Source organism: Cajanus cajan, chromosome 6, assembly GCF_000230855.2.
Source record: "Cajanus cajan strain Asha chromosome 6, NIPB_CcT2T_4, whole genome shotgun sequence".
Taxonomy (NCBI): domain Eukaryota; kingdom Viridiplantae; phylum Streptophyta; class Magnoliopsida; order Fabales; family Fabaceae; genus Cajanus; species Cajanus cajan.
In genome coordinates this window covers 53,558,700-53,573,438 of record NC_138522.1, presented here as the reverse complement: position 1 = coordinate 53,573,438, position 14,739 = coordinate 53,558,700, and the positions used below count along the sequence as shown (strand labels likewise).

Sequence of the window (14,739 nt, the reverse complement as noted above, 5' to 3'; positions counted from 1 at the left end):
ATTCATATAGATATATATATATATAACAAATAAAAATATAAATACGAGTGATATCATAGATTTATAAAAAAAAATTATATATATATATATATATATATATTATTTGTAAAAAATATATTTATATGTAAGTTTAATTTTAATTTAATTATTAATTAATAATCAAAATAAAATTTATAATTTAATCCAATCTAATAAAATTTATTAGTTTATATTTTTGGTTGATTTAATTTTCGTTTTTTCTCCCTTTTTTTTATTAGATTAGATAAGTTTATTAACAGAGTTATCGATTTCTCTAAAACAATGGGGCATTTGGGTCAATTACATACCTCATTTTAATTTGATGAATTTATTTATTTACGGATCTGCCATTCGCCCCTTTCTTCAAAGTTCAATCCTCATCATCATCTACGTTATCTCTCTCTTTCTCTGTATGCGTGCCTAGCTGAGTAGAGTGAGTGAAACCAGTGGACCCCTTTCTCCTTCTCTTCTCTTCCAATCCAATCCAATCAAAACCAAAACTCCTTTGCTGATTCTCATGCTCAATTATGCTCTATTCCTCAATTCAATTCCCCTCTCAATCTTTCTAGGTCTCATCTCAATTTCTCCCAGATTTAGTCCTTCATGGCCGCAGCCGCCAAGCCGGAATCGGAATCCGCCACGGTTCCAACGGATCAACCTTGCAAAGTTTCCATGGTGAATGGTTACATTGTCTACACTCGAGCCAAGAGGCCTCTCGGTTCGTCCAACGGTTTTTCTGGACACGTGGAATTAACCGCGAATGCGGAGCTGGCAGTTGAACCGGGGAACGGAGAGTGTAACGAGATGAAGAACGAGTCCCCTGACGTAGCGGGGAGGACGCCCAAGCGGTGTCGGCGATCGTCCTCGAAAGCGATGGTTGAGTGTAGTGATCAGGCGGTGGTGACTGAGTCGGAGCAAGTTGGGAATTGTGAAAGTGGAATCAACGGTCCGAAGAGCAAGATGGAGTTGAAGATGTCCAAGAAGATTGTCGTCAACAGGAAGCCTATGACTGTGAAGGAGCTATTTGATACAGGTTTGCTTGATGGGGTCTCTGTGGTTTACATGGGAGGCATTAAGAAGGTGCGTTTTCGGTTTTCGTGTGCTCTGCATGAATGAACTACGTTACATTCCGGGCAAAAATGATGAAAAAGTCCTTTATAGTAAAGATTGTTAGTGAGCTATCAATTTTAGTGAGAAATATTAGCATGTGTTTTTAAATTGAAAGTAAGCTCACTTTTTAGTAATCGCGCCACGTCTATAACATAACATGATGTGATATTGTTAAGTTATAAGTGCATGACTTAATTATATAGTTAAAGGTTAATTTTATGTAAAATCAGTGATGTTTATAATAAAATTAAAAAAATATCACAGAAATATATAATTAAAGATTTGATTTCAAAATAATGTTTGATTACCATAAATAACACTACAGGTACATATTATTCTTTGTTATCAGTTTTATAGCACTGGATGAATTATTTCTGTGAAGTATATATTCAATTTTAAGTCTGTGTATATTATACTTATTAAAAACACAATCTCTGGTTCTCTGTCAGATACCATGAAAAAAAAAAGGATTGTGCCACGTCTTATTTATTTATTATTGTAAAAAGAAGTAATTAAGTAATTCAAGACTTATTAAGTGAGCGCTGAGCCATTAGGAGAAGTGTTACGAGGGAACAACCTTTTTATTTGGGACTTGTTAGTTACTGCTAGAGTGAGGCATTTATCAATCTAGTCATAAAGTTATAATGTATTAGAACTAGAGTGAGGCATTTACCAATTTAGTCATAAAGTTATAATGAATTAGAAGTGGGACGCTAAAATGATAGTCTATGGTCCCTGGCTCTTTCAGCTTCTATAAGTTCGAGGCTGTAAATTTATTCCATAATTATCCTTCTAGCTGGTACTCAATACTCTGTTTGAAAAACGATAGATTTAGTATATTCAATGTGTATGATCTTATTGCTTATTATTATTATTTTAGGCTTCGGGTTTACGAGGTGTGATTAGAGATGGAGGAATATTGTGCTCGTGCAGTCTATGCAATGGAGGCAGAGTGAGTTACGATTTTGTCTTTTCATACCCATTTTATTCTGTTTTGCGAATTACGATTCTGTCATTCCATACCCATTTATTTCTTATTCTGTTTCTTAAGTCTGAGACTGTCCTGTCTGTCTTTTCATACCCATTTGTTTCTTTGGTCTGAGACTGTCCCGTCATTTATTTTGTTATGTTTCTCCTGCTTACGTAGGTCATTCCACCTTCCCAATTCGAGATCCATGCTTGCAAACAATATAGGAGAGCTGCGCAATATATTTGTCTCGAAAATGGAAAGAGCCTGCTTGATCTGTTGAGAGCATGTAGAGGATCTACCCTACATACTTTGGAGGTGACAGTTCAAAATTTTGTTTGTTCTCAACCCGAAGAAAAATATTTTACCTGTAAAAGGTGCAAAGGTGAGCTTTGTTTTTGCTATCCAGAGTCATTTGTTATTTGATGTTCATTATGTCTCGCAGATCATAGTTTTATTTTATGTGCAAAATTTAGGGGAAAATGCTTTTTTTTTTTAAAATTATTTTTTAATAATTTTAATTATACTTTTAATTTTCATTTATTTATTTATTTTAAGATTGAATCTAATATCACTATTTTAAGGATGTTCAATTTGTTTTTTTAATTTTTAAAAAATATTTAATATTATCCTTGTTGTCAAATTAACATTTGTGTTAATGAAATTAGATAAAAAGATAAAATTGAACTTTTTTGAAAGTTAAATAAAAAATTGAATAAATATTTATTTAACATCTTTTATCTAGATAAATTTAAATTTTCTTTTACTTATCTTAATAAGACTTGAATGATATTGAAATTAAAAAAATGATAAAAAAAATAATAAATTATCTAATGAAAGAGATTATTAAATAGATAAAAAAAATTTAAAATTTATCTAGACAAAAATATTATATAAATTTTTGTTCAATTAAGTTTATTTATTTATGAAATATTCAATTTAATTTTATTATTTTAAAATGATTCAATTTGATTATTTAATATTTAAATAACGTTCAATAATATCTTTTTGTTTGATTTCATTATTGGTGACATATTATTTTGTAGTCTTCGACATAAAAATAACATTAAAAATTATTAAAAAATTAAAGAAATAAATTGAACTTATTAAAAATAATGAGATCCAATTAAATCTTAAAAATAAATAAATAAAAGTATAATTTTTTTTTTTGTCGAGTGGTTGCTTACTATTAGTATTATTATTTTTCCCACAGGATGTTTCCCTTCTTCATTTGTAGAAAGAGTGGGGCCCATATGCCGCTCTTGTGTGGAATCAAAGAAGTCTGAAGAAAGTTCAGATGACATAGTTGGCAAAAGAGTTAGGTACTCATTTCTTCTACTTAAAGTTGTTAGTTATACTCATATTTGCCGACCTGCATCGTGTAGAAATTCTAAATGCAATTGATTTTGGATTGTTTCATTAGCCCTTTTTAAGTAGGCTAATACAGAAAAGTGAAACATTTTATATTTTTCCATCTCATCTATCAAATTGATTTGTTGTCAAGTTTTCTTTTACTGAGTTTTTGTCCGCTGCCATTGAGATCTGTAAAATTAAATTATCTTAAACTGTATCCACTACATATATGATTCCAGCACCCAGTATTTGAGTTTTTATCATGTTAGTGTATGCCACTGAGCATGCAACAGTTATGAATTGTGAACATACATTAATTGCTTTTGTACAAGTGAAGGTTCCAGGTTAAAGTTTGTAGACAACTGTAATAACTTAATTTGCGATTTATTTTGTTAAGCTAGGGCTAGGAATATAATATAATCATATGAAATGACATAATGGCACAGTTTAATGGAAGTCAAGGCTAGGTTCAAAATGTTGAAACTATAAGCCATATAAGGTGACTTGCCTTTTATGTTTTTCCCTGCTCCCTCTCTAATTTTATACTTTCTTTTATCATTTTATAAAAATATGTCAGGTCTCCTAGACCAGTCCTACTCTCCAAACCATCCAGTACTTCTGAGCTGTCTGTCTCTTCACAAATTAGGAGACACTGGAAGAAAAGAACAAAGTTGGTATTCATATCTATTTCAGCTATCCTATACATCTTACAAGTTTTTGCATGGCATTTCTAACTAACCAGTGGTCTATGTGATTACATGGTTTCAAACTTTAATAGATTTCATGAATTGATAATCTTTCTTTGATAACTGTTATGTGGTCTTCTTTCTCTCTTTCTGAATTTACATGCTGCCAACTGTGTTATTAAGGTCATCAAAAAGGGTTAACCATTCAAGTTCTTCCAAGAATGTTTCTTTGGCCGTTCTACCCCGGAAGAAAAATTTGTTGAAGATGAAAAAGAAGTTTGTATCTACCTTTATTTTTTGACATTCATGGTGTATTTGGGATAATATGGTTGTGGATGGAATTGTTTACAGAAAAATATTTTTCCCTCTTTATTCTAATCAATTGTTTTTACTAGGTCACGGTCTGTAAAGGTGAAGTCTTCGGAAAAAACTTCAAATTCAAAGTGCTCATCTAATAAGAGTCAATGGAAGATAACCAAGAAGTTAGTTCCCTTCATCTCTTCTTTTATGTGTATTTATCTAGCTGTATTATTTTATCACTTGTTGGTGATGATAATGATTATTTTTTTATCCAATGTTTTCTTCTCAAGGGATCAGCGGTTGCATAAGTTAGTTTTTGAGGAAAATGGATTGCCCGATGGAACTGAAGTAGCTTATTATGCCCGTGGACAGGTTGTTTGTGTGTATTTTATGTACAGGTTATTGTATGTCTATTATTCTGTTAACTGTCACATTTTGGTTGACAGAAATTGCTTGAAGGTTTCAAAATGGGCTCTGGAATTGTTTGTCGATGCTGCAACACTGAGGTATTGCTCCTTACACTTGTATATTTGTAGGCAATGCTTAAGAATCTGCGAGCATAATTTTCTTTCAATGTATTAAATGTTGTGCAGATCAGCCCCTCACAGTTTGAGGTCCATGCAGGCTGGGCTTCTCGCAAGAAACCGTGAGTCTTTTTCTTCCTTGGGAGTTGATGGAAGGGATATTAAACTGCTTTTTGATTATGCATATAGATTTTAAAGTGCAATAATGTTGGGCAGCTATGCATACATTTACACATCAAATGGGGTGTCTCTCCATGAGTTAGCAATATCTCTCTCAAAGGATCGAAAATACTCTGCAAAGGACAATGATGATCTATGCATTGTTTGTTGGGATGGTGGTAATCTGTTGCTTTGTGATGGATGCCCAAGAGCATTTCATAAAGGTCAGATATACATTACAAAAAACCTTTATGGCAAATTATCTATTTGCTACAATTGTTTGAAGAGTGGAATCATTTTTATCTCCGTTATTTATTATCCTTTCATTCCTCTGCATTGTTGTAACTCGTAAGGACTAAGTTCTTTATTGCATAGGTTGATGATATCTAAATTATGGTTATTGAAACCAAATTGCTTGATGAACCAGTCAGGTGACTGGTCTGAGTAGCCTATTAGGTCAGATACCCACCCAAACTGTCTAAAAACAAGGTTTAACTGGTACTAGTTGTGTGAAATAGTTGTAAAATATTTTAGTTCCATGGTTATGGTTAGGCATCAAACTTGGGACCTGATAATTAATTCAGGGGATAGCAACTACATCACAGTGTATGATCCGATAATTAATATAACAGTATGTTATTTGGTTGACCCATTGACCTAATACCTTGAATGAGTTGATGATCAGGCTGAGTTTAAAACACTGCTTAAGATGCTAATATGTTAGGTTCTTTGGGAACAAGAGAATTTAAGTGACCATGAAGATCAGATTCAGGATTAGAATTCATAGGTTACCTAAAATGTCAGACACCTTTTGTTAATCCAGCACATACCTCTTCTATACCTCTTTCTGCAAAAATAACTGAGCAAGAACTAGAGAAATTCTTCTTATCTATTTTTTTCCAGATTTAATATTTTTTCCCTTCATGTTCACGGGTAAATACCTCATTAATAGTTGTGTTATACTAGATTTGTTATCTAAAATCTTGAGTTAGCATAATCTTTCATTGAACTTATTTTGTATATATTTGATGGATAGGATTCTTTATCTGATTGAATTTGTACTCTCGCCATGGTTTTTGGAAAGTTGTGTATAAACTATTGTATTGTTACATATCTTTCTAAATGGTATTTGTTGTGATTCAGGAATTGTGTGTATTGTTGTACACACATCAATCTTATTTATAGAGTGAATACAATAAATGATAGAGATACTAATCTCTTATATTATGGAAACTAATCTAATCATATCCCTAATTGATAGTGAGGATAATAACCATAATATATGTATCCACAATATCTATAACACTCCCCCTCAAGCTGGAGCATATATATCATATGCACCAAGCTTGTTACAAATATAATCAACCCGAGGCCCTTTAAGAGATTTTGTGAACACATCTGCTAACTGGTCACTAGAGTGGACAAATTTAGTGGTGATTTCTCTTGAGAGCACTTTCTCTCTTATAAAATGACAATCTATTTCTATGTGTTTAGTCCGCTCATGGAAGACGAGATTGGAGGCAATGTGGAGAGCAGTTTCATTATCACAGATGAGTTTAGTTTCCTGAGTGTCTCTAATTTGAAGTTGCTTGAGAAGTTGTTGTAGCCATGTAACTTCACTTGCAGCTGCTGCCATAGCACGATATTCAGCTTCCGCAGTGGATCTAGCAACTGTAGTTTGCTTCTTGCTTTTCCATGAAATTAGGTTGCCTCCAATTAGAACACAATAGCCAGAGGTAGACCTTCTGTCTGATGGTGATCCTGCCCAATCAGCATCTGAATAACAAACAATTTTGGAATTGCCTTTGTCCTCGTATAGTAGTCCTCGGCCTGGTGCCTTCTTGATATATCTAAGTATCCACATTGCTGCAGTCTAATGACTATCACGAGGATCGTTAATGAATTGGCTTACCACACTTACTGGGAATGCGATGTCTGGCCTGGTGACAGTAAGATAGTTAAGTCTGCCAACAAGTCTACGATATCTTTCTAGGTCATCCAATGGCTCCCCCTGACCAGGAAGAAGCTTGATGTTGGGATCCATCGGAGTATCACTAGGGCGGCAGTCAACCATACCAGTCTCAGTGAGAATGTCCAGAGCATATTTTCGTTGGGAAATTGCAATACCAGAAGTGGAGTGAGCAACTCGATCCCCAAAAAATATCTAAGGGGACCAAGGTCTTTCATCTGAAATTGGCGTTGAAGATGAGATTTGAGACGACAAATACCATCGGAGTCATCACCAGTAATGACAATGTCATCAACATACACCACTAAATAAATACAAAGTCCAGATGAGGAGTGAAGGAAGAAAACAGAGTGGTCAGCTTCACAACGAGTCATACCAAACTCAGTCAAGGCGGAGCTGAAGCGTCTAAACCAAGCACGAGGAGATTGCTTCAAGCCATAAAGAGAACGACGAAGATGACAAACAAGGTGAGTCTCACCGGAAGCAATAAAGCCAGGGGGCTGATCCATATAAACCTCTTCTTGCAATTCACCATTTAAAAAGGCATTTTTAATATCCAATTGGTGTAGTGGCCAATGACGAATTGCAGCCATAGCAAGAAACAAGCGAACAGAAGTCATCTTGGCGATAGGGGAGAAAGTATCCCCATAATCGAGGCCATATATTTGAGTATAGCCCTTTGCAACCAATCTCGCTTTAAAGCGGTCAATGCTACCATCTGGTGCAACTTTCACTGTGTACACCCATCGACAACCAACGGTAGACTTGTCAGGTGGTAAAGGTACCAACTCCCACGTGCCACTAGTCTGTAAAGCATCCATTTCATCTAGCATCGCCTGTCTCCATCGAGAATCAGCCATAGCTTCACCTGTAGACTTGGGAATAGACACAGAATCCAAAGAAGAAACAAAAGAAAAGTAAGAAAGAGACAATCGATGACAGGAAAGAGTACAAGCATATAAAGGATGAGGATTGCGGGTAGTTCGAATACCTTTATGAATGGTAATGGGTAACTCAGGCAAAGGATGTTCAAGTGCAGGAGGCATCGCCAGAGAGTCGATTGGAGCAGAAGATGAAGCTGGGGGAGTTGTAGATGGAACCACCTGTGGATGACGTGTCCTACGCTGATAGACAAGTAATGATGGTGAATCAATTACTACAGCCGGAGCCGGAGTTGGAATAATAGGTTGATCATCCAAAGAAGTATGACTAGTAATATCCTCATAAAAGAAAGGAAAGGATGACTCAAAGAAGGAAACGTCAGCGGAAACAATATAGCGTTGAAGTTGTGGACAAAAACAACGATATCCTTTTTGGAGTCTAGAATAACCAAGAAATATACACTTGAGAGACTTAGCAGAAAATTTATCTTTACCTGGAGTGAGATCATGGACAAAACATGTACAACCAAAGACGCGAAGTGGAACAGGATAGAGATCTTTTTGTGGATATAAGATGGTGTATGGGATTTGATTGCTGAGAACAGAGGAGGGCATGCGATTAATCAAGTAACAAGCAGTAAGAATCGCATCACCCCAAAATCGAAGTGGAACTTTGTGATGAAGGAGAATAGTAAGAGCTGTCTCAACCAAATGACGATTTTTGCGTTCAGCTACACCATTTTGCTGTGGTGTGTGGGCACAAGAGGTCTGATGAAGAATACCTTGGGAGGAAAGAAAATACTGAAATTTTGAAGATAAATACTCTTTTGCATTATCAGTGCGTAGGGTTTTAATAGATTGACCAAATTGATAAGTAATTTTAGTGAAAAAACTTTGAAAAATATGAAAAACATCAGAACGGTGTTTCATTAAGAAACCCAAGTACAACGCGAAAAATCATCAATAAAGATAACAAAATAAGAATAACCTAAAGTTGAACAGACTCGACTAGGTCCCCAAATATCGGAGTGAACCAGGGTAAATAGTGACGCAGCACATTTATGGACACTAGATGGATAAGACTGACGGACATGTTTCCCTAATTGACATGACTCACACTGGATGTTTTTAACGGTAGAAAGGCTAGGAACTAAAAGTCGTAATTTTTCCAAACTGGGATGACCAAGACGTTGATGAGCAAGATCGGCAGAGGTGGAAACACACGCAATCGGTGATAAGAGACGATACAATCCCCCAGACTCATGTCCTGCTCCAATCGTCTGTCCAGTACGCCGATCCTGAATAAGAACAGAATTATTAACAAACAACATAGAGAAATCAAGGGTACTGGTGAGTTTGCTAATGGAAATTAAATTAAAAGGACAACCATGAACAAACAGAACAGAGTGTAAAGGGAGGTGAGGGAGGGGGTGAATTTGACCAATGCCGTGAACTTTAATTTGTGAACCATCGGCAAGAGTAACAGGTGGCAAGGAGTCGGAGAAAGACAATTTAGAGAAATAAGATTGATTACCAGTCATATGATCAGATGCACCGGAGTCAAGAATCCAAGGTCCAAGAGAAGGAGATTGAGACATAAAGGCTACAAGATTACCAGAGTGAGCCACGGTAGTGGCAGGCGAGGCAGATTGTTGGGCTGCTCGAAGCTGAAGAAGATCTTGATAGTCAGAGGCAGAAATAGTGACATCTGTAAGAGAGGAAGAGCCGGCAGAGGAGGTAGTATTGGGCACATGAGCAACATTCGCTGATGATGACTGTTCTCGGGCCTTTTTGCGACAGTTGACTTCAAGATGACCAAAGAGGTGGCAATAATTGCAACAACGATTCTGTTTTCCACGACCTTCGTTACGTCCACTACCACGATTAGATGAGTGAGAAACAAGAGTAGAGGAGTCTACAGCAGTTGCAGAAGGAGTAGCAACAGTATGAGAGATGGAGAGACGCAACAATTGTTCACTAACAATGTCGTATGTAGCAATAATAGGGGCAGACAAAATCTGATTACGGACAGACTCAAGCTCAGGAGGAAGACCAGCAAGTGCAAGAATCATGAAGAACTGGTTTCGCTGCTTCTCAAAGCTTGCCACATCAGAGGGGTAAGGCATTAAATTATTGTAATCAGCAATCAGACGGTCAAGCTTACTCAAATATGTCTGTATGTCCCTATTCTCAAGCTTAGTGGTCATCATAGTGGTGATGACGTTGTAAAGACGTTGAACATTATTAGCATAAACTTTCTTGGCCTTGTGCCAAACATCGTAACATGTGTCGAATGCTTGATAAGAATGTTGAAGGTTCGGAGCAATAGAAAACCAAAGAACCGTACACAGTGAGGCAGCAATTTGTTGCCACTGCTCACGGTTATCGGTAGCAATTTCAGAAAAATGAGTGGTTAAGTGGTCGGCACGTCCTTGACCACGAAACCAAAGCTGAACCGCAACTGCCCAAGTGGTATAATTGCTGCTCCGGTCAACTTTTCACACGGAATCGGAGGGATTTTGGTAAATGTCGTAGTTGAAGTAGAAACAGTCATGAAAGATGAATATCAATGGCAACCGGAGGTCGTTGATATGGACAACGGTCGGAGGTGGGTGGTGGCAACGATCGGCGGCGGCGGAAATCTGCGGCGGTCGGCGGTGGTCGGCCGGCGATCAGCGGAGGTGGTCGGCCGGCGGGCAGCAGGCGGTGGTCGACCGACAGGCGGCGGTGGGTGAAGGCCTCTGCAAGAAGAAAAAGAAAAAAAAAATCTAAAGGAATAGACCTAAGCTCTAGATACCATGTTGTGATTCAGGAATTGTGTGTATTGTGGTACATACACCAATCTTATTTATAGAGTGAATACAATAAATGATAGAGATACTAATCTCTTATATTATGGAAACTAATCTAATCATATCCCTAATTGATAGTGAGGATAATAACCATAATATATGTATCCACAATATCTGTAATATATTCACAATATCTGTAACAATATTAGTATTTATTTTCATATAGAAATAGAAACTTTTGTTTTTGGTGCCTAAATTTTGTTTCAAGATTTACTCAATGGAAGCAGCATGAAGAATATTTGCTTTTTTGGTAAATTATGAGATAGTCATCTTTTAAGTGTTCCTATGTTTGAAAATGTACAGAATGTGCTGCTCTATCAAGTATTCCGCGTGGTGACTGGTACTGTCAATTTTGCCAAAACATGTTCCAGAGAGAGAAGTTTGTGGCACACAATGCCAATGCCATGGCAGCTGGAAGGGTTGAAGGAGTTGATCCTATTGAACAGATTACCAATAGATGCATTCGCATAGTCAAAGACATTGAAGCCGAGCTTAGTGGGTGTGCTTTATGCAGGTAAAAAGTTCATTGTAAAGATTATAAGCCATTTATGGACTTCGCTGTTAGCTGTCATCTAGCATTTTACCTGAAACTGGCAATTGTCACTTTGCGGATATGCTCCGATGTCTCAGTTAACGAAAGCCAATATTGTATATTCATGATAGCACTGAGCTATTCCATATAAAGAAAACATTTTGTACTTGTAGGGGTGTTGATTTCAGCAGATCTGGCTTTGGTCCACGCACAATAATACTGTGTGACCAGGTATTCGTTCTGGTCCAGTTTTGATTTTGATGTAGCCTACAAGGCCTGTTTATCATGTAGAGTCTCGATTCCCTTGCTTATAGGGGTGGTGGTGGTAATCATTGATGCAAGTATGAGTATCTATTTCTTAGTTTTATTGAGCTAACTTTTTCTTTGCCCCCTTCACTTTTGTTGCAGTGTGAAAAGGAATATCATGTTGGCTGCTTGAGGGATCACAAGATGGCATATTTAAAGGTATGCAGTTCTTGTTATGTCTTTTGTATATGATAAATTACTTTTGGCATCAACTTCTCTTTTGTCTGTTGGACATAATATGTCTCAAACTTATTACAGGAATTGCCGCAAGGTAATTGGCTTTGTTGCAATGATTGCACAAGAATACATTCTACTTTGGACAACCTTCTGGTAAGGGGGTCCGAGAGACTCCCTGAATCTCTCTTGAGTGTTATAAAGAAGAAGCAAGAGGAAAAAGGATTAGAACCCATCAATGATATTGATGTAAGATGGAGGCTTCTTAATGGTAAAATTGCTTCTGCTGAAACTAGACCATTGCTTTTGGAGGCTGTTTCAATCTTTCATGTAAGTACTTCTTACCAGTCTGATTTATTTATTTTACATATCTAAATAAAATTTTGATATGATTATAAAGTCATCTTATCTTTATTTTTAGTTTTTTTATATATATTACATTTATAATTTATAAATAGATAAAATATGTTCTTTTTCCCTCTAAAATTTTTCAAGTTTGGTTTTAAGTCCTCAAAAAACAAAATCCTCGAACCCTATTTCCTTCATCTCAACTTGCATATTAGTTTTGCATATATTTTTGTACTTTGTGATAATATTTACATGAGCTCTCCACAGGGTATTGCATTTGTGAAATGTTACAACTTATAACAAACTGTGTATTTGGTACCACTGCTATCACTTTAATTTGATTGATGATTCATTTAGACAAGACTTCCCCTGCTTGTTTCAGGAATGCTTTAATCCTATAGTTGACGCTGCTAGTGGACGTGACCTTATTCCAGCCATGGTTTATGGGTTAGAAACTCCTTTTAAACCATTTCTAAGTCTCAATTTTCTCTTTATCTTTGTTTTTTTTTTTTTGTCTCAATCAACATATAACCCACAGGAGGAATGTGAGGAATCAGGAATTTGGAGGAATGTATTGTGCATTACTAATAGTCAAGTAAGAAGTGGTTGTCTCTATTCAACTTTATTCAATACTTATAGTACTGCTTAGTTTTTTTTTTTTTTTTTTTTTTGCTTCATGTTGAAGTTCATCTGTGGTATCTGCGGGCATGCTTCGAATTTTTGGCACAGATATTGCTGAACTCCCTTTAGTTGCAACTAGTAATGGGAACCATGGAAAGGTAAGAGGCTGTACTTTTGGCTGTCTGCCTTGCATCATTCTTTCCTCTATTTGAAATTTTCTGCACTCTTGGAATTTCGATTGATGGTGTATATTTTGATCACTAACGGATGTCTTGGTTGTGCATTAATAATTTTATTGGTTTGATCCAATCAGGGCTACTTCCAAACACTCTTCTCCTGCATCGAGAGGCTCCTGGCTTTCTTGAATGTCAAGACCCTTGTGTTGCCAGCTGCAGAAGAAGCAGAATCCATATGGACGGATAAATTTGAGTTTAGCAAGATGAAACCAGATCAGGTATATAATTTGCTTTTATATAACTTTGAGGTGGTAGCTATGTTAAAATTTTTGCCCCTTTAAGTCTAGCGTTTTTGCAGTTGAGCTCTAACTTGGTAACTCTGGCAGCAGATAAATTAACGATCTGTGTTATTTCTTATTTGTCACAACACCAACTTGAAAAAAGAATTTAATTTTCATTCTTGTGTTGCAGGTTACAAACTATAGAAAACACTGCAATCAGATGGTCACGTTCAAAGGGACAAATATGCTGCATAAAATGGTGCCTCCGTGTCGGGTCATCAATAATCAATCATGACATTTTTTTTATAGAAAAAAAACAAGAGTCAATCGTGAAAGGGGAAAACCCCTAGTTTCTAACCTCCTTTTTCCTTTCTTCAGGTTTTGTACATATATTAACTTTTGGCTATTTGAAGCCATTCCTGAAACATTCCTTCCATTTGTTTAAACATTTATAATGTCTTGTGTTATATTTTAATTTTAATATTAGTTTATGTTAAGAATACCCCAGCTCTTGATCTTTGACAAGTGCATTGCAATATAAAATAGCTCCATTTTTACCTGTGATACTATTTGCGCCACTAGTTCGCACCACCATAGGATGGGTAATCCGGAAAAATGATGTAACATTAATTGTGACTTAGTTAGAGCAGTTTTAAATGCCGGGGTGGTTTTCTTTTGTTAAAGAATCTTTTTTTTTTGGTACATTTTAGAATTTCGAGGTATATTAACATTAAATTATTGAAGTGCATATAGCACGAAGTGGTAGAAATCCTCGTCATCTTTATGAGGGATTGCGTAGGTGAAAGCAGTGCCTTGTACCTATTGCTCCTTTCCTTCTCAAATCGTTGAAAACAGCACAACACCATCTCCTTGTATCAGCCAGCAGCTCGAGTGGCTCAAGTCCAGAATTTTTACTTCAAAATTTATAATCGAGAAAATGTTTTAGTAGTCTCTTGGTGCGCTGCACCGGCTCGGTTGCCGGGATATGTAGGCGCTTTGCTTTACAATTTTACTCGATTAATCTGGTACATTATTTAAATTTATTAATATTTTGAATCATAATTTTTATTTAAATAAAACACTGTTTTGTACATTAAAAGGCCGACAAAGGAATTGAAAAGAAAAAGAAAATGATAAGAGAGTACGATCTTTTCTTGTTTGCAGCATTAGAAAATTGTTGGGGGTGAAGAATGGACGAATCAAATACATTTTGATTCGGATTTACAACATACTTATATTAGCAACTAATCATATTTTTTCAAGTTACTTATTTTATTATTATTTTATTAAATAAACAATTGACATGTCATTATTAAAAGATATGATTGATTGTTAATATAAAAAAAATTTATACTGACAATATACAGATGATTAACTATATATATATATATACATATATAAATTTTCAATAAAAAACTTGAGCCGTATATAATCCACATATTAAAAATTATCAAATTCATTTATTGACAATTTTTTAATAAA

At 35.7% G+C, this 14,739-nt stretch overlaps 1 protein-coding gene across 2 annotated transcripts; it reads left to right on the top strand.

Annotated features, from left to right (window-relative positions):
- Positions 1–386: 386 nt before the first annotated feature.
- Positions 387–13,823, top strand: LOC109796657 (uncharacterized). 2 transcript variants are annotated; one of them, XM_020356397.3, is made up of 20 exons: positions 387–1,098; positions 2,009–2,080; positions 2,276–2,480; positions 3,309–3,417; positions 4,026–4,118; positions 4,318–4,410; positions 4,530–4,616; positions 4,725–4,806; positions 4,881–4,940; positions 5,028–5,080; positions 5,175–5,341; positions 11,123–11,333; positions 11,525–11,582; positions 11,760–11,816; positions 11,916–12,161; positions 12,562–12,626; positions 12,718–12,774; positions 12,865–12,958; positions 13,114–13,254; positions 13,448–13,823. In XM_020356397.3, exons 1-20 carry the CDS (start codon positions 622–624, stop codon positions 13,550–13,552), a joined length of 2,532 nt encoding a protein of 843 aa, XP_020211986.1. In that variant the 5' UTR covers positions 387–621; the 3' UTR covers positions 13,553–13,823. The 2 variants fall into 2 exon arrangements, with proteins under 2 accessions (XP_020211986.1, XP_020211987.1); XM_020356398.3 differs by lacking the exon at positions 4,318–4,410.
- Positions 13,824–14,739: the final 916 nt, after the last annotated feature.